Source organism: Condylura cristata, unplaced genomic scaffold (genome assembly GCF_000260355.1).
Source record: "Condylura cristata isolate star-nosed mole 26May11 unplaced genomic scaffold, ConCri1.0 scaffold00006, whole genome shotgun sequence".
Classification (NCBI taxonomy): domain Eukaryota; kingdom Metazoa; phylum Chordata; class Mammalia; order Eulipotyphla; family Talpidae; genus Condylura; species Condylura cristata.
This window is the reverse complement of record NW_004567107.1, coordinates 43,282,295-43,300,909: the sequence shown is the minus strand read 5'-3', so window position 1 is coordinate 43,300,909 and position 18,615 is coordinate 43,282,295. Positions and strand designations below refer to the sequence as shown.

General features: G+C 37.5%; 1 protein-coding gene across 1 annotated transcript in view; it reads right to left on the bottom strand.

Moving 5' to 3' along the window:
• RIC1 (RAB6A GEF complex partner 1) overlaps window positions 1-5,790 on the bottom strand; it is a 92,706-nt gene extending 86,916 nt beyond the window's left edge. Inside the window, exon 1 of the mRNA XM_004677645.2 lies at window positions 5,566-5,790. Coding sequence (XP_004677702.1) covers window positions 5,566-5,709 — 144 coding nt within the window. The 5' untranslated portion in view covers window positions 5,710-5,790. The remainder of the gene's footprint in view (window positions 1-5,565) is intronic.
• Window positions 5,791-18,615: the final 12,825 nt, after the last annotated feature.

The window sequence follows — 18,615 nt, the reverse complement described above, 5'->3', positions numbered from 1 at the left end:
TACACCTAGTTCAGATCATCCTGGCAGTGTCCTTAAAAACAAAACATAAACTTACCACATGACTAGCAATTCCATTTCTAGATTATCTCCCCACCAGAAATGATAACATGTCTACAAACACACATATAAATATTTATAGCACTATTATTCATAATGGCTCCAACCTAGAAACAATACCCATCAATAGGAGAATGATCTTTAAATATGGCATATCTATACAATGGAACAATACTCAGAAATTTAAAAAGGCATAATACAAAAACATTATGATAAATAAAAGCTCATGCAACACACCAGTTTGTTTTGGTAAATACAAATTACTTAATTAAAATAGGACCCTTAGTCATATACCACTTTTCCTCCCAGTTCTACTGAGCTATATAATTGACATATAACCTTGTTTAAGATGTTGATTTAATACAAATATCTTACAAAATGATTACCACCACAGTATAAGCTCACACCTGCATCACATAATTACCACTTCTTCCCTCAAAAATCTCTAAGATGTATTCTCTTAGCAACTTTCAAGTATAGATACAATATTATTAACGATAATCACTATGGGATTTTCAATTTATTTTACAGCTAGAAGTTGTATTCTTGGACCGCCAGTCTACCTCCAAAGCTCTACTAAGCACTATTCTAATTTGGTACTATGCACTCAATTTAAGATTCCACATATAAAAAAATACCTTACAGTATTTGTCTTTATCTGACTTACTTCACTAAGCATTGCCCTCAAGATGTATCCATGCTATTGCAAACAATAAGATATCCCTCTTTCTCAAGGTTGAATACCATATTGTGTTAAATAAATACATACTTTTATCCATTCATCCATTGATGTACTCTTATGTTGCTTCCATGTCTTTGCTATTATGAAAACATACTACTTTTCTCATATAAATAATATGGACTGTATAATTAAAAAGTACTTAAATTGCCTCTCTAAATGTAGGTTTTCTGAATATAACTTATAATTTAATACTAGATTTGTAAAATTTACATTGACATTTACAAATCTACTAATTATTAAGCCTTTTAAAAAATTCTGTGCTGTGCATAAAACAGATATTCTAAATTAATCTGCGTTGTGGAAAGCATTTTGAATAATACAAAACAAGATGCTTTTTGCCCTCCAGAAACTTATAGTCTAGCTGGAAAGGGTATGTGCAAAACTTAAAATACAAACAGTAGCTCATAAGAAAAGAACCCTTTTGGTTATGGTAAATAATGACTCAGAGATAAAAGCAAGATTTCAACAGAAGCTAATGAATAATATTCTGATAGGCAAAGATGAAGTAAGAGAGCATTCCAAGAAGGGAGTGTCCCTGATATCAAACTAAGGAGTTTGAACTTCACTCTTTAACCAAGAGTGAACCCTAAAATACTTCAAAGTAATAAAATAAGGTAGAAAAATAGGTATGAAAATGTAGGTACAAGTTTAAATGGCTTTCCTGAGATCCAGTTAACCATACTTTTAATCATACAATTTGTTGTTTTGGACATCTATTTCATTGATTAGTACACCATTATTATTATACCAACAAGAGTGTACATTTCTTCCCAGGGTTACTCAAAGACTCAACTTATTTCCTAAGCCCAGAATTAATGGCTCATTTCAGATTTACGGTTAACAATCTTTACATACAACATTTTCCACTATCATATTAGCACACTAATGTCTTGAATACAAATTTTCCTTACATCTAACACACCTCTTCATCCCTTTCAAATACTATCTACTGACAGCAACTTCTATAGGTAGTGTGAGGAAATATTTCTGAGGATAATTTATGTATTAAAAGTAATCTATAATCTGAAAACTGCTAAGGCTAATTTGAAATTTGTGTTCTTAAATACTACTTTATTATTTACAAATGCATACTTTCCAATTCAGTTCAGCACATTTTATTTTAAGATTTATTTATTTATGCATACAGAACTAGGGTATAGGCCAGAGGTGCTGGGGCAGTGAGAGGATTCACCAGAGACAGAGTAGAGAGCAGAACAGGCAGACTGATGAAGTACACTGCTGAGGGGAGCAGTGGGCGGGTCAGGAGAGGTCTGTGGAGCCATGTGGGTAACCTCTGAGGCTGGGGATCAAACTCATGCTAAAGTGGCTTTAGCTTTATTATTATTATTATTCTTTTTATTCTATTATTTAATGTAGTATCATTGTTTTACACCCTTGTTAATATCTTGACAATGTAAAATTTCTCCCTCTCCCCTTCTGGATGCTCAGATTTATGGTCAGCTTTTGAGTGTTGTTTTTTTTTTTAAATAATATGTTTATTTTTACATTACTTTGTGCATTTTTCCATCTCAGTTGTAATCCCCGTGGGCTTCCCATCACCAAATCACCAGTGTGCCATCACCACAGTCCAGTGCATTTCCCTCCCCCCACTATTTTTGATCCCATCCCCCACTCCACCCAGTTTTAGCTTCTTAGTGTTGTGCGTTAACCCATTGCACCACCAGGGAGGGTCCTCAGCATATTTTTTAAAGATTTATTTATTTATGGATACAATAACTAGGGTACAGGCTAGAGGTGGGTGTGGAGGAGGAGGGGGATTTGAGAGGATTCAGCAGAGACAGGAAGGGGAGCAGAACAGGCAGAGCTACTGACACACACTGGTGAGGGGAGCAGCACATGGGACAAGGAGAGGTCTGCTGTGCAATGTGGGTCACCTGCCTGGCTAGGGATTTGAACTAGTGCTGCAGTGGCTTTGGACAGCTTCATAGTGCTTAGCTTTAACCCTTTGTGCCACCTGGGAGGACCCAGTTTAGCATATTAAAGAGAAAAATTTAGCCCCTCCCCCTTAGAGTACAAAACACCATTATCTCACACAACACTCAAGTAAATCAAAATCATAGTTTTCTTCAAGCTGCTTCATTCTCAAAGTTGTGTTGAAACTAGTGTTTCAATACCCTTGGTTGAAACATCAATTATTCCATTCATTAAGCTACACCTCTACAACCCCAATCTCACACAAACACCCCAAACCTTTTTTGAGCACCCTTTTCTGGGTTCCAAATACATGAGTGACCCCTATTGTAAATTCTTGAGTACTTTTTTAAAGTCTGAATTAGAGTCACAAATTTGAGAAAGCAAAGCTGTTACATTCAAAAAGCAGTATCTACAGAAACACTTTATAAACACATGAACTGCACCAGGTTTCTAAAATTTGAAGTCAGGAAAGAATTTTAAAGAAATAATACTCTCTTAACACTGAGACTTCAAACATTACTTACAGTATACAATAAAAGATAAATACATAAAAATTCACTAGAAGACCCATGAATTACACACAAATTATTATTAATGTTTTCATAGTCTCATGACTAATCATTTTACACAGCAATTCTTATGGACATTTAAAAAAAAAACTTAGGCCAATAAATGCACTTTCCTGCCACAAGGCTAATTTTCTCTTTTTAAAATACATTTTTCCCCAAATGCATATACATCTTTTCAAAATTAAAGTATGTATGTTGTTCACCTGCAACCATTTTAAAACAATTCACTCTGGGTTATGCAGGGATAATTGATAGCTCCTCAATTTAGCCACAGCGTTTTCACATTCAAAAGAAGTTTGTGAACCTAAATTTACTTTAACTCACATTTTTTTCAAGAAGCTCAAAAAGTTTAAAAGTCAAAAAAAAATGTTAAACTTTGTGAGAAAAATGTATTCCTGAATGAAAAGACTGAAGTCTGGCACCTGTACCTCCTTGACCCAGTTATATAATCATGGACCAACAGCCAACAGTTGAGTCTTAAAGTGAAAGAGATCAAGGTTAACCATTCACAAATCTACAGGACCACGCAATTTCCCATAAGGTATTCCTGCATTTCATTTCACCTCATACTTCTGAACCCATATATGCTTTAGCTTTTCGCATTCTAGATCTTAAAGGTAGCTCTTCGTGACCTCTGAAGAAAGGAGTTAGTGTATTTGAATAGGGGGTGAGTTTTGGAAGGAAAGGAATATGACTTCTGAATTTCAAGGCTGCCTTAAACTTATATAGTAACTAACTCCAAAAGCAAAAAACAGTTATTCTTAATGTTCACAATATACCTGAGTTAACGGAAGCGCACATTTGTTTCTTTTATAGAGAATTAAAGTAGCTTACCAATTTCTGGTCTACTAACTCCCTCATATGAAGTTTGTGTCTAAAATTAAGTATGCCCCTTTTAGATAAGTTGGATTTTAGGCTTTACAATTTGTTACATTAGAGGGAAATTACTAAATTCATAACACAACTTAAAATTCAAGGTGTTTTTCTGTATGTGCTTTAAAAGGTAGACACGAATTTAAAAATATTTAATTCGCATACACAACGGAAATAAATTAGTATCTCATTTAAAAACCAAATGTATAATCACATACACACTACTGAAAAACGCAATCAACTCAGAAGTCACATGCTGGTTTCCTAACGGCCTATTTTGTTTTGATCCATATTTAAAAATTAAATAAGCCAAAATTTAACGACAAATTGATTTGCAGTCTATGATAGTCGAATTAAGACGATACTAAAAACAATTAACTCTTAACATTATTACCATTCAAATGATGAAGATCAGTACGAAGATTTGAGTATTCTAACTAAAACCAGTTATTTCACGTAGTTCTAATAAAGCCAAGGTCACAACCTATTCCCACATTGTCAAGTTATCTTTGAAAAGAGAAAAACTTCACTGATATCGATGAGCACTGCGTTTTTTTTTTCTTGTTAAAAAAGAACAAGAACGTTCTTATTCTCTATTCAGCTTTCATAAGACAAAATCAGGGTTTGCGGAGAATAGGATATATCCCAAGCATCACTGATTTTTCGTTATTTTTCTAATCTACTCGTAATTAGATACAAGAACGAACAAAAATAACCAGGATTCACAGAAAGCAAAACTAGAACTTTCTTTCCTGATATTCCCAAACCTTACTATTTCCAGGTGTGTAAACCAGCTAGGAACGCAGACAGGTTTGAGTTCCACTTCCGCTCCTACTAAACCTACAATTCTCCACTGAAGCGTTTAGGATCAGCATTTAAAAGGACTAGCAAGAAAGTGGGGTGGAGGTGGTGGGGTGAGGTGAGGAGTTGGTCAAGATTTAATTACAAAAACAAAAACTCTGCTATAGCTTCTAGCAGTAAGTTATCACAGGCCCGTAGAGTCTGGCACTGGGTAAAGCCCAACAGGCTTCGCTTAACTCCCAAACAGCCTTCAAGCAAGGGAGGTATGGAACACAACAGTGGAAAGTTTAAACAGATTTGGTTCCTCCGGGAATGGGGGAAGGGAGAGGAGGGCAAGTCTGGGCTTGGCTGAGGGAGCACGCGGGGTCTGCACGTCGTTCGGCAGTCGGAGGCTCAGGCATTTTCCGCAGCACCCTGGAGTCCCGGCCGCACAGGACAGCTACGTGGGGCCGAGTAGATGGAACGAAGAAGCAGACAGAGAAGAGGGTGGGAAGGGGAAGGGTCCGTGACTCTGGGTGGAAGTTGGGAGCGGGACGGTGCCAAGACGCCGTGGAGGGAGCGGCGAGAGCGGCGGGTGGCTTTACTTACTCGGCTGTACCAGATGCTGAGGCGGGCCGGGGCCAGCACGGCGAAGAAAGTCCTGTGGGGGTCGGACTGAACGTGGAAAGGCGCCTCAGCCGGGTTGCCCAAGGGGCAGAGCAGCCGCTTGGGCCAGCCGCTTAGGAAATACATGGTCCGCGCGAAGGCGCCGACGCCCGGCGCCCCCCGACCCCGTCGGTCACACTCAGCGGCCCCGGGCCAGACGTCAGCCTCCCACACCGCCACCGGCCGAGTCGGCGGCGGCGGTGGTAGCTCGGGGCATTTGCCCGCTGGCCGGGCCGGGCCGGGCCGACGCAATGCCAAGCTACCAAGCTGACTGGGCCCAGTGCGGGGGGTGGGGGGGAGAGGGGGTAGGGAGAGTCGGGACGGAGAGGGGGCGGAGGAGAGCAGAGGCCCGCCCCGGCCCCGCCCCTTCCTCGGGCCGCACTAGCGTCACCACGCCGCGCCGACTATGTCTAGCCGAGAAGGGCCGCCGGGCGCGCACGCGCATTGGAGACTTCTTGCCTCGCCCTCCTCACTCTGCTTCCGAAGCTCCGCCCTAATCTTCGCAGGGGCTGCTGCTCAACGCGAGCACATTTGTTCTTTTGCCCCTCTCTCGCTGCTCTGCATCTCCCACTTGCAATCTGGAGCATGAGATCAGGGTTGGGAAGGCGTGGCAGCCACTTGAGGCAAGTGGAACGAGTTGCACGAGACGCGGCTATGGGACGATTTGGCTGATGGAATATCCCCCTCACCTGGCCTAACCAATTTTGACTTCCCGGGGAACCGGTGAGGCCGTTCAAGGGGCGGGCCCGAGGCTACGTTGCCGAGGGTGTGGGGAGGACGTGGACTCGAGTCACATGACTCTTGGCGTTTTGAGCCCTGGGTGTTCAGCTGTAAGCGTGTGGCCAGGTGTTTTCTCCTGTGTGCCAAGGTTTGCAGTGAAAACCAGGTGGTGAAATTCCTGGGAGTTTACATACTAGAGAGGTCCTTTAGTCAACACACCACTTGCCATGAAAGTGCCTACCTACTGTCCTCTGTCCTTGAAGACTAGTATATATTTTTAATTTAGTTTACATTTATCAATGCCTTTATTTCCCTAAATCAGGAAACAAGACTATCTCTTGCATCCTCAGTACAGTATGTACTGCACAGACTTAAACTTAATTATAGCGCTGGAATGAACTTTAGAGACTGTAGTTTTGTGTTTAACTTTTGAACTGTAGGGATCACCTTAACAACTACTGTTTTTTAAAGTTATGGGAGTGAAGATGGAGTGAGGGGTAGGGAACGGGATCTCAGAAAGGGATCTCATTGTCTACCTTTTTTGTACAGTTTTAATTATGTCATATGTTTATAGTTTTCAGTTAAAAAATATTAACCGTTAGGGCCTCCCCGGTGGCCTAGTGGTCAAGTCTCATTAAAGTCCCACAGCGACTGCCTGAGTTCCATCCCAGGCGGGGCAGTCGATCCACTTCTGGGCAGCAGACCTCTCCTCTCTTGCCCATTCAGTAGCTCTGCCTGTAATGCTCCCCACGCTGTCTTCTGGTGAATCTTCTCACCCCCGACACCTCTGGCCTGCACCCCAGTTCTACGCAAAGATAAATAAAAATAAATGCTATATTTTAAAATACTAAGGGCTAGCCTAGGTTAAAAAAATTATTAACCCACATTAAAGAAGCAGCAAAATAAACAGTAAAAGGGAAACAAAGTAATAATCATCTCAGACTTACAATTGTATGTGGTAGTCATACAAAATATGTAACTTTCCATAATTTTTCCAAATATTCACTGCATTTCCCAGGAAGTAATCAAAGAAACCAGGATTCCTTAAATCAGAGTTGAAATTTCTTCACTGCCTACCAGCCCATTATGGTCAGACTGTCTCCTCCTGCTGTTTTTTTCAGACATCCAATACAACAGCCCTAATGTACTAAGCATAGTAAACTCTGAAAATATTTGTTAAGTTAAACATTGAATGAAACCCTAATGCACATGAATTATACCAGATGAAACAAATATATAGACAATAAGAGAGGCCCTTAGATTTCTTAACTTGCATAAAATTGCAGAATAACACAAGTTGCATCATTAGACTCAGTAATGCACTTGGGCAGAAGGAGAAAGGATGTGAAAATAAGTTACAGTGCAGTGATTCCACTGGCAAGTGTGCTAACTGTGTTTTTGTCTCAGTTCTCTTTCCAAGGGTCTTTGTTCTCATTTGCCTCTTAAGTGTGAGCAGCTCACTTCACTCATAAGCAATTTAAGAAACTTATAAATGATTTTTATTGCAGTGAGTTTTTATCTTCACTTACTGATTTAAGGATCTAATTCCCTCCCACACTCCTTACAACATTTAAGGTTTATAAAATATTTTCAAAAGATATAACTTGATTTGGTAAGTCTTCAAAGTAGATGTAATGTTTCCACATGAGGAAACAGGGTCTGAGTGGTATGCATCTTTAAAATTATAAGACCTAAAAAACTGGTCCTCCATTTACAGACTCAGGAATCTTTAGATTCAGTGGATTGAACTGAATTGTAATTATTCTACGCTGTGAGAGATGATACAGGAATCCCCTTATATGGGTTTTTATTAGGAGTCTGACTCTTCGCAACCCCTAATTTATGAGTGCCTCCATCAAGATAGAAACTTTATAAACTAAATTTTCTAGCTTTCAAATATCATATTCTAACTTTACTTTCACTTTGTAAAATACTCTAGTAATTGGCCCTCCCTGGTGGCGCAGCGGGTTAAAGCACTGCACTAAGAAGCTGAAACCACTCTGGCATGAGTTCAATTCCCGCTGCCCTGGAGGTGGCCACATGGTGTGGCAGACCTCTCCTGACCTGCCCGCTGCTCCCCTCAGCAGTGTGCTTCGTGGATCTGCCTGTTCTGCTCCCCACTCTGTCTCTGGTGAAGTCTTTCGCCACCCCTGAGCCTCTGGCCTGTACCCCAGTACTGTATGCACAAATAAATAAATCTTTTTAAAAAAAAACACTCTAGTAATTTCCATTATCTTGGAGTTTCTCACCCTTTTCCTATCCCACAACCATCACTCCTTAGTCAATTTATTGAACTCTATTCTAAGTCAAGATTAAGCTAATTATAAAAGTTGAATGACACATGTTTTCATCTGTCAGAGTAACAGATTTTTTGTTTTATTGTAACATTGGTAAGATTGCATCCTGTTGGTGGCAGTATAATTTGATGCAATTTTTCTAAAAAATAGTTGGCATTTCATTTAAAAAAGGACAGATCTTAAAAGTAATGCATACGAACTTAGATGGAACTAGAAAAGATCATGTTTAGTGAGCCAGAAAGAGAAAGAAAATTACTGGATGGTTTCACTCATAGCAGGAGTATAATGGACCAGGTGGAAAATAACAAAAATAATGAACAACCATATACCAGAGACATTTTGTGGGGGTGGAGTGGGGAATGGGATCAAAAACGGGATGGTGGGAGGGAAATGCATGGGATTATGGTGATGGCACATGGGTGACTTGGTGATGGGGATTACAATTGAGATGGAAAAAAAATGTACAAAAGGATGTAAAAATAAACTTTTGTAATAAAAAAAATAAGGAAGTAAAAAAAAAAAAGTAATGCATATGTTTAGCCCCCACTATTTCTTTCCTATGATTTTTCCTAAGGAAAAACTTTTTCCTATCTACAATTTCAGATTTAAGAATGTATCTCACAAATGCATGTCTAAAAGGATATAACCTAAGTGTTCCCGCAGAAGACATTGGCCTTTTTAAAGTGGAATATTGTACAAACAGAAAAAGTGTGTTTGGCAGAGTAATTAAATGGAATGATGTTCGCTAATAAAAGCAGTTCATGAAAAAAAGTAAGAAAATTCCCGATTATGGGAGCTTTGTGCTTTCCAAATTGCCTATACATAATGAACTCATGTTAGTGTTACTTTTTTAAGATCTATTTATGCATACAGAACTGGGATACAGGCCAGAGGAAGTGGGGGTAAAAGGATTCACCAGAGAGAGAGTGGGGAGCAGAAAAGCAGATGGACTGCAATACACTGCTGAGGGGAACAGCAGGTGGGTCAGGAGAGTTCTGTCACACCATGTGGGTCACCTCCCTGGCCAGGGATCGAACATGTGCTGCAGTGGCTGAGGTAACTTCAGCGTTGTGCTTTAACCCGTTGCACCACCAGGGAGGGCCCTCATGCTCCTTTTGTAATTTAAAAAAAGGTATGTGAAACAGTTAAAATGCTAATGATTAATAAAGTCTCACTTGCTGTGCTTTCAGAAGTGCCTGCAGTGCTGGCATGTCAAAAGGAGTAATGGAGTAATAAGGCATTTCAGGCACTGTTCTAAGACTAGGGAGTTAGGAAGAAAGGCTCTAGAATTGCCAGACCAAAAGTCCGGCCTGTGACAGATTTTGATTGATGACATAAGGCTGGGGTCAGGCTTTAATTCTGAGCATACCACAGCCATGTATGGGGACTTCCACAAAAGTCCAAGATAATACTCACTGAAGATGATACTGCTCGTTAATATGCTTTTAACAATCTACCTTATTATACTTTAATGTGTGCAGCTTGTTTTTGTTTCCACACTAATCTCTGTCATAATTTATTCCCTTGTGGGGATTGGTAGTGAATATCTCAGCTACAAATATATGATGTCTGGGTTTTGTTCTAAAATAATCAGGGCACTAGTGGAGTAGGTGGAATATACATGAAATAATATTGTCCATGAGTTGATAATCATTGATGCTGAGTGGTAACTACTTGGAAATATATAGTGTTGCTCACTCCACTTTTCTATGTCATTTAAATTTTCAGTAATAAAAGTATGAACATTTAAATTAAAAAGAACATCTCAGTAACTCTGGTCATATGTAACCAGTTTACCTTATCCACAATCCTTCTCACAATAAAAAATATTAAATATTTCTTAGAATCATTTAATAAGTCAAAAGCAGAGTGACTTAATAAATGTAATGGACACAAACTAATCGCTGGACAGGAACATGAGCACAAGTCAGAAAATAAAATGAGGAATTCCATTGTTCCTTATCAGGCAGAATGGGAAAAGAGCCAATATTCTTTCCCTTCCCTTGGTGGTTTTAAAAATTTTAAGAAATCATTGAAAACAAATTAGCCAACAATAGCAATTGTTCTGTTTGACCATGTCTTAACCTGTATAAAAAAGAAAAAAAGCTATACTTGAATTGTTCTACATGTGTCCTTTACTAAAATAGCATGAGGAGTTAAAAAAGAATTTTTTAACCCTATAATTCATGACAGTAGAAGAATTCACCATAATTCTAATCAGACCTACCTATCTCTTTAATCTGACTGACAGCCTGTCCCTCCTCTCTCTCAATTTTGTCAAAAGATTCATATTCATTGTCAAATCCACTTATTTATCAGTGAATTTAGAATCAAATTAAGTTGTAACAAACCATTCTAGTATATAGTTGCTTTGCTTCAGTCTATTTTTATCCATTATTCTTATGTACCCACTAAGTTTAATTGGACAGTTTAAAAAATTATAAGCCCCAAATTAGTACAAATTTTAGAAATTAACAGGTTCCAAGCCAAATTGTAATATGTTTATAATTGTACAATTATAGAGATAACATTTTTCTTTTTATTATTATCTTTTTCATGATTTTTATTATTTTATTGTGGTAAAAAAATACATCATAAAATTTACCACCCTATCCATTTTAAAGTATATAGTTCAATGGGGGAAATATATCCATAGTGTTATAAAACTGAACTTAAGAATTTTTCCTTAATGATTGCCACAATGCTGCCCTACTAGCCCTTTAAGTTGTCTTTAATCATTCCTTATATACAGAGTGGAGATCATGATAATACCTGTCTCACCAGGTTTTCATTTTTTATAAATGCTGGAAACCAAGAGTTCATAATAATCCATGCCCTTAACAGTATGGTTGGGGTCAGACACAAAGAAAAACTTCCTAATGGTTGGTACTGCTACATTAAAGATAACAATAATAACAACTACTAAAAGTATTTATTCAGCCCTTATTGTGAGCCAGGTAGTGCTGTAAGCACGTCATGCTTTTCAATCTTTAATCTCTCAATCATTATGAGGTCAATGTTATTATTGCCCACTTTACTAATGAAGAAACTGAAGCATTGAGAAGCTGAAGGCTCAGAGTTAGGAAATGATGTAAAAAATTAAATCCAGAGACCCTGAACCTCACTATACTGTCTCTTTCCACAACTTTATTTTTTCACTAACTAAATATAAATAGTAATTTGTATCAGGCTGACTTAACTAAGTTTTTTTATTCCTAAGAATATTTTTTCTCACTCAATCTTTCATTCATAAAAAATATTCTGCTAGGAAAATGAATGAAATCACCATTTCTACATTCCCTGGGAGAAAAACATCATTTGTATCCTTAGCAAAAATTAAATTTTACTCAAAGGGTTATGTGAATTCTTGAAAATAAGCAGTGAAAGGAAGAGAGGGAAGAAGAAATTACATCACCTGGGAATGATGTTGAAGACTATAAATGAACCAAGGAATATACCTTTTAACAATTGAATTACATATTAACAATAACCCATCCATATTATCCAGTATGCATTACATCAAAGGAAGAATCTTCCTTATCCAAGTCACTTCTAAAACACCCAGTGTAATGCACTGTAGGTTTTTACTTTCCTCCCAAGGCCCTAGGATTTCCTTATATTCATTCCTTGTGCTATCACTACCTATTGCTTTCCACCACAGAGGAAACCTTCTATGGTACCTTGAGGAAGGAAGCATGATCCAACGTCTCCCCTCAACTTATACATTCCCAGCCCCAATCAAACATGTTATTCTAGATGGTCTCAGAATTTTCTGCAGCAAAGACAAGAAAATTGATAAGGATGGTAAAAGCCCCTACCATATTTTTACTTTGACTAAGTTGGGGAAAAGCAAGCAAATGAAATACAAAAAAGCAAGTTGGCCATCATTTGTATATATTTTGTTATTAAGTCATAATCAAGCAGATAAAAACCTATTTACTCTATCAAAAGGATTTCCAACTCTTAACTGAGATCACTTGTGGAAATACTATTTGGTTAAAATGTGACTAAAATATTGGGATACATCAAGATTCAAAGAATGGCGGCTGGCTGCTGATGTCCTCTAAGGAGTAACTAAAAATATCCTATTATTGGTCATATAGTTATTTCCTGTCGCTCGCTAAAGTATTCACTAGCTGGAATGCCTATTTTACACTTTACCATCTCCTCTTAATCTACAGACTTTAAAACAGTAATGGGTACTTCTAAGGTGTTTCAGCATGAATGTGCTAATAACCATACTCACAAGAAAAAGTTTCAAAAAAAAACTGCTCAGACCCTTTCACTACCATATAATAATTTTAAATATGTCTGTTATCATGTAAAATTAATGTAGACATGAAATTGAGTATATAAAATCAAAAAGAATAATCAAGGAATTAATTCAACACAACAGTTAACACTTTACAATGACATTAACCTTAACAAAGCAAGAGTTTCCGAATGTTCATGTTCCTCTTTAAAAATATATTAGGAATTATCCTTTTAAGTTGTTTTTAAGAAATCCTAATTCAGCTTAAATTAGTATGAAATGTGATACAAAGCATGATTTCATTCAGATATAAGTGTAAAATATAAATTGTCCAGAATTGCATATGTAAGTTTGGTCTTTTGTGTATAATTGCTTTTGCAATAATCTATTAAAAACATGCTGACATTTTCCTCTTGTTTTATTATTGCACTAACTAATGGTTACATTTCATGAGTTTTACTTGTTATAAATTTTGGACAAATATAATTTTAAAAAAACAGAGCAAAAGAACTTCTGAAAGTTCCATCCAACCAAGCAGTTGGTTCCTTCCCTCTGTTCTTTCCCCTATTCTATCCTCCACCACCTTGGTGCTTCCGTTCTGTAGTCATCTATCTATGGTTAGTTTTTCAGCTTTTCTTTATCTGATACTTAGTTTAGCTACTTTATATTCCACACATTAATGATGCAATCTGGTATTTATCTTTCTCCTTCTGACTTACTTCACTCAGCACTGTCACTTCTATCTCCATTAATATTGCTACAAATGGCACTTATCTTTTTTGATTGCTGAATAGTGTTTCATTGTGTATATATACCACATCTTCTCAATCCACTCATCTGTTCTGGGGCACTTAGGCTGTTACCATAATTCAACTATAGTAAATACTACGGCAATAAATGTGGGAGTGCAAGTTTCCTTTCATATTTGTGTTTTTGAATATTTTTGGATAGATGCCTAGCAATGGAATGGTCAAATGACATGTCCCCTTCAAAGAATTGTGTGGGGCCCTCTGTGGTGGTGCAGAGGGTTGGAGCTCTACTCTGTGAAGCTAAGCCAAGCCATGCCTGCTTTAGTAAAAGTTGCATCCTCACCCTGGTGGTGATCCACATGGTGCAGCAGACCTCTCCTGTCTCACCCACTGCTCCCCTTAGCAGTCAATCTGCCTGTTCTGCTCCCCGCTTTCTCTCTGGTGAACCTTCTCACTGCCCCTGTATCTCTGGCCTGTACCCCAGTTCTGTATGCATGAATAAATAAATCTTTAAAACAAATTCCAGTATTCTTATTGACATATAATACATATTCCCTCAATTAATATTATTATAATTAAAATTATTATAACATTAAGATTATTATAATTATTAATATTGATTTCCCTCAAAAGAACTGAAACTGGCCATGATCGAGAAATGTTCCCTGCTTGACCAAATAGACCAACAGAGAGCCAGAAATTCTAGTTTTGCTATTAGTATAGCATTTACACTGGCATCAGTGAACAGAACTGTTGAAACTTTAGTTTCAGTCCAACTAGTCTTGAAGATATGTCCAGATGGAACCCTGAATTATTATCAGTGGGGGAGAGGCCCATGTCAAGTTGAGTGAAGCTATAGTTCCCAGAAGAATGACTATATCTCTTGAGAAAGAAGGTTCTAGGGCAGGACAGCCACCTGGTATCCAACTTATCCTCTTCACATTATTTTCCTACCAGTGATAGTCTGTAATTTCTTTTTTATGTTTATGAGAAAAGGAAGGAAAGAACTAGCACTTATCCTTCCCCATAACAAGTTCTAACACAAAAACATAACTGCCCTTTCAATAAGCAAGTATTTTTGGAATTCTCAGTTCAAAAGAAATTGCATGGTTTACATGCCCAATACATTTTTTCCAAGTTTTTCCTCCCCACTTAGTAAAGACCAGATTTCTGGAGAAATACAAAACTTTAATTAAAGTTCAGCCATGCAGGATATAAAAGCTGGGTGGATTTATATTTTTCTGCTTAAATTTTTCTTTGTGGCTAAATTAACAAGAATAGATTTTGAAAATAGATGCAGAGGGCTTGGAGAGTCCTATAAAGCCACATAAAAACAAATAAACAAAAGAAAAAGTTGAAACAATAATTTATATTTTCAAAAAATACAAACCTTTGATTTTTGCCTTCCACAATTAAAACATACACATATCCCCCAAAGTTGTCTCCAGAAGGAACTCTATGAAAAGAAGAGCTGGAGCTTACATCCTCCTAGACTAACCTTCTGTTAGTCAAGAGTAAAGGGCACTGTTGCATCTCTTAACCCTATTTACTGAATCTTCATTTTTTAAAATTAATTTGTATTTTACATAATTGTTCATTTTTAAACAATTTTTAACTAACCTCCCCCACTTAGCTGTAGACTATAGTATTTCCTTCCTCAATTAACCCTTGCACCATCACCACAGTCCTTGAGCTCCTCTCTCCCTCCTTCAGATACCTCTGCCTCCCCTTCCTCTGTAGGATGTCTCTGGTTTATAATTGTCTTGTTTATTTTTGGGTTTTTTTGGTGTGTTTTGTATTGTTATTATTTTTTCCCCTGATGTCTTATTTGGTTCCTCTATATTCCTCCTATAAGTGAAACCATCTGATATTTTTCTTTTTCCTTCTGACTTATTTCACTGAACATAATTCCTTCTACCTCCATCCATGTTGCTGTGAATGGCATTAGTTTATCTTTTTGATTGCTGAGTAGTATTCCATTGTGTGTGTATATATACAAATGCATACACACATACATACACACATATGTGTATATATGTGTGTGTGTATATATGTGTGTGTGTATATATGTGTGTGTGTGTAATAAGACAAAAGAAAGACATGCAAGGGATCCAAATAGGGAAAGAAGTAAAACTACCACTATTTGCAGATTATATGATAATATACATAGAGAACCCTAAAAACTTCACAGAAGAACTAATCAAAATAGTTAACTAGTTAGTAAAGTGACAAGATACAAAATCAACACACAAAAATCAGCAGCCTTCCTATACACAATCTGAAGAAGAAATCAAGGAAACTACCCCTTTTAAAATTGAAACAAAAAATATCAAATACTTGGGAATAAACCTAACAAAAGTGGTGAAGGAATTATATAATTTTCTAGAAAGAAAATGATAACCCTATTTTAATGTTGGCTTAAGCAAGGACAGCAGGCAGTCCTAAGGGCACTTCTGAATAAACTATAGTCTCTGTGTCACAATCTGCTTCCTTCAGAGCTCAATCTGAGGCTGGTATCTACAACCCCGTTGCCCAAAGGTATACACTCTTAATTCCTCCAATCCATTCCCAAAGAATAAAGCCAGAGAAGATCAAAGCAACCAGTTATTTTTGTGTGTGGAACTGCCTTGTGCTTGGTTAATTGGTATCAGTGCTCACTATGTGGCAGGTGAAAATTTTCTATCTTCTGAGGTCACTAATCAGATTAGAATAAAGTCCAATGAGTATGATTTTTATAAAAATGATTGTGGCAGCATTTTGTTGTAGCCACCTGAGAAATAGAGTCAAAATAAATTAACAAAAAAGAAAAGTGATTAATAGAAATTTAAAGGTATGGAGACACCTCACTTTGTAAAAAGTATATTTCTGAAAAGAAAACATTGACTATGAGCCATATTTTTGAAAATCAAACTATGTTTTAGAGTCAGTAGTGGAACTTGGGATTTTTTTTTTAAATAAGGGCAGTTTTACAGAGTTCTTGCCAAATTATATTGCAACCTTCCAAAATGTTACATAATGAAATGAGATTTTTTTTACTCATGAAAACGATTTAACGTATGTTGTATTCAGAATCTAAACACCACAGCAAAAACACCTACTATAAAATTGCATTCAACACTAATTACGTATAGCCCAATGTTTTTAGAGGAAGGAGGAAGAAAGGTCCCCTCAACTAACATGTTGCTGTAAAGTTCTTGAGATTAGCCAAACTCCTGACCAATACTGGAACTTTGTTGTATAATATTGCTCAAAATAAATGCATTCACAAAAACTTGTCTCCCTAAAATAATTTTAATTCTAATGTCATGATGAGGTTATAAATTTAAACTTCATCTTGACTAAATAGTTAAAAATAAAGAAATGGGGTCCTCCCTGGTGGCGCAATGGGTTAAACACAGCACTGGGAAACTAAAGCCACTTCCACATGAGTTCCATCCCTGCCACCTGCCCGCAGGTGATCCACATGGTGCCGCAGACCTCCCCTGACCCACCGCTGCTCCCCTCAGCAGTGTACTTCATTCACCAGCCTGTTCTGCTCCCTTCTCTGTCTCTGGTGAATCCTCTCACCATCCCTGCATCTCTGGCCTGTATACCCCAGTTCTGTATGCACAAGTAAAAAACAAAAAAAGAAATGAAGGACTATAAATTACCCTTTTTGCCAGAGAGAGTTTTCTTTCTCCCCTTGATTAGTAGTTACAGTTATAACCATAGATAATTTGGTACCAGATTTGGATAGAGGATTTTGGCTAGCTTAACGTCAGTTAAAAGCTAGTCATCACGTTTAAATGAAGTGACCATTGGAGGCAAGAAAAGAGACTAGAAAAAGACTGAGAACTCAGTGAGACTTCAGGTTGACACTAGGTGGAGCCATGGCTTAAGATTAGGTGAAAAAGTCATGCTTCAAAGAAAAAGAATTTGAAGGGGGTGGGTACTTAGAAATCACCTATTCTAATCCTTCGTTTATTTTTTACAAGTCTTTTGTATATGTGAATATATGTTAAAAACTAATTTTAAACTATCTATTCATATGTTCTAAATTCACACAGTAAAAAGGCTATACTGTCTCTGCAGCAGATATTCTGTCTATGCTTCAGATCAACCACCCTGCCTTGGGATCCCTGCAGATTCAAGTCTCAGGCTGCATTGAGAGTTCTGCTCTTGGGCTTCTGGTAGGATTTGCCCATGGGGAGAATGGGGCCAGAGTATATATATTTATATATTTCCTCATTCATTTCCCTGTGGGTTCATCTAGAGAAAACTATGGTTTCTTTCCAGGGCTCCTTTTATACCTACAGCTTTTTCTTTTCAAGTTCAGTAAAGTATTTACTTCCTTTATCCCTCAAATTCCAAGCATGATAACTTCCCCTCTGTGGCTAGCCAGGGGTGGGCATATCATCATCCTTTGTGGGTATCTTAGCCCTGTGCATATCTTTGCACATTCTTTTGCTGTTGAGCCTGTGCTCCCATAGTAGCATTCAAATACAACATGAAAGAGCTAACTTACTGCATCTTCTCAATATTTTGCCTTTGAAACAAGCTACATGATGATCAGATCACTTGTTAAGATGATGAAGGAAGGTATACGAAAAATTAGGGAACTGGGGACTGAAATGCGGCCCTTTAAAAGGGCATTTCTAAAGATAACTTTACCTATCTCCCAGTTTCATTTTGTTTTTCCTGTTCACATGCATTTAAAACAGTGACCCACTCAATTCTCTGGACATCCTCCTCTGATAGCGTATAGTTTCTAGTTACAAGCTATCAATAGCCAAGCTTTACCAACAAAACCAAATGCATTTTCCTCTAATGATACCACATCACATTTAGGTGAATCTCAAAATCATCCCTGACTACTGTTTTTCATAACAAGTTTGTCAGAACCTGTAAATTATTTCTCCAAATGAAGTTGTCATCTTCATTTCCACTCCTTTCTACCTCCTCTGAGACTACCTTAAATTAGATTTGTAATTTTTTT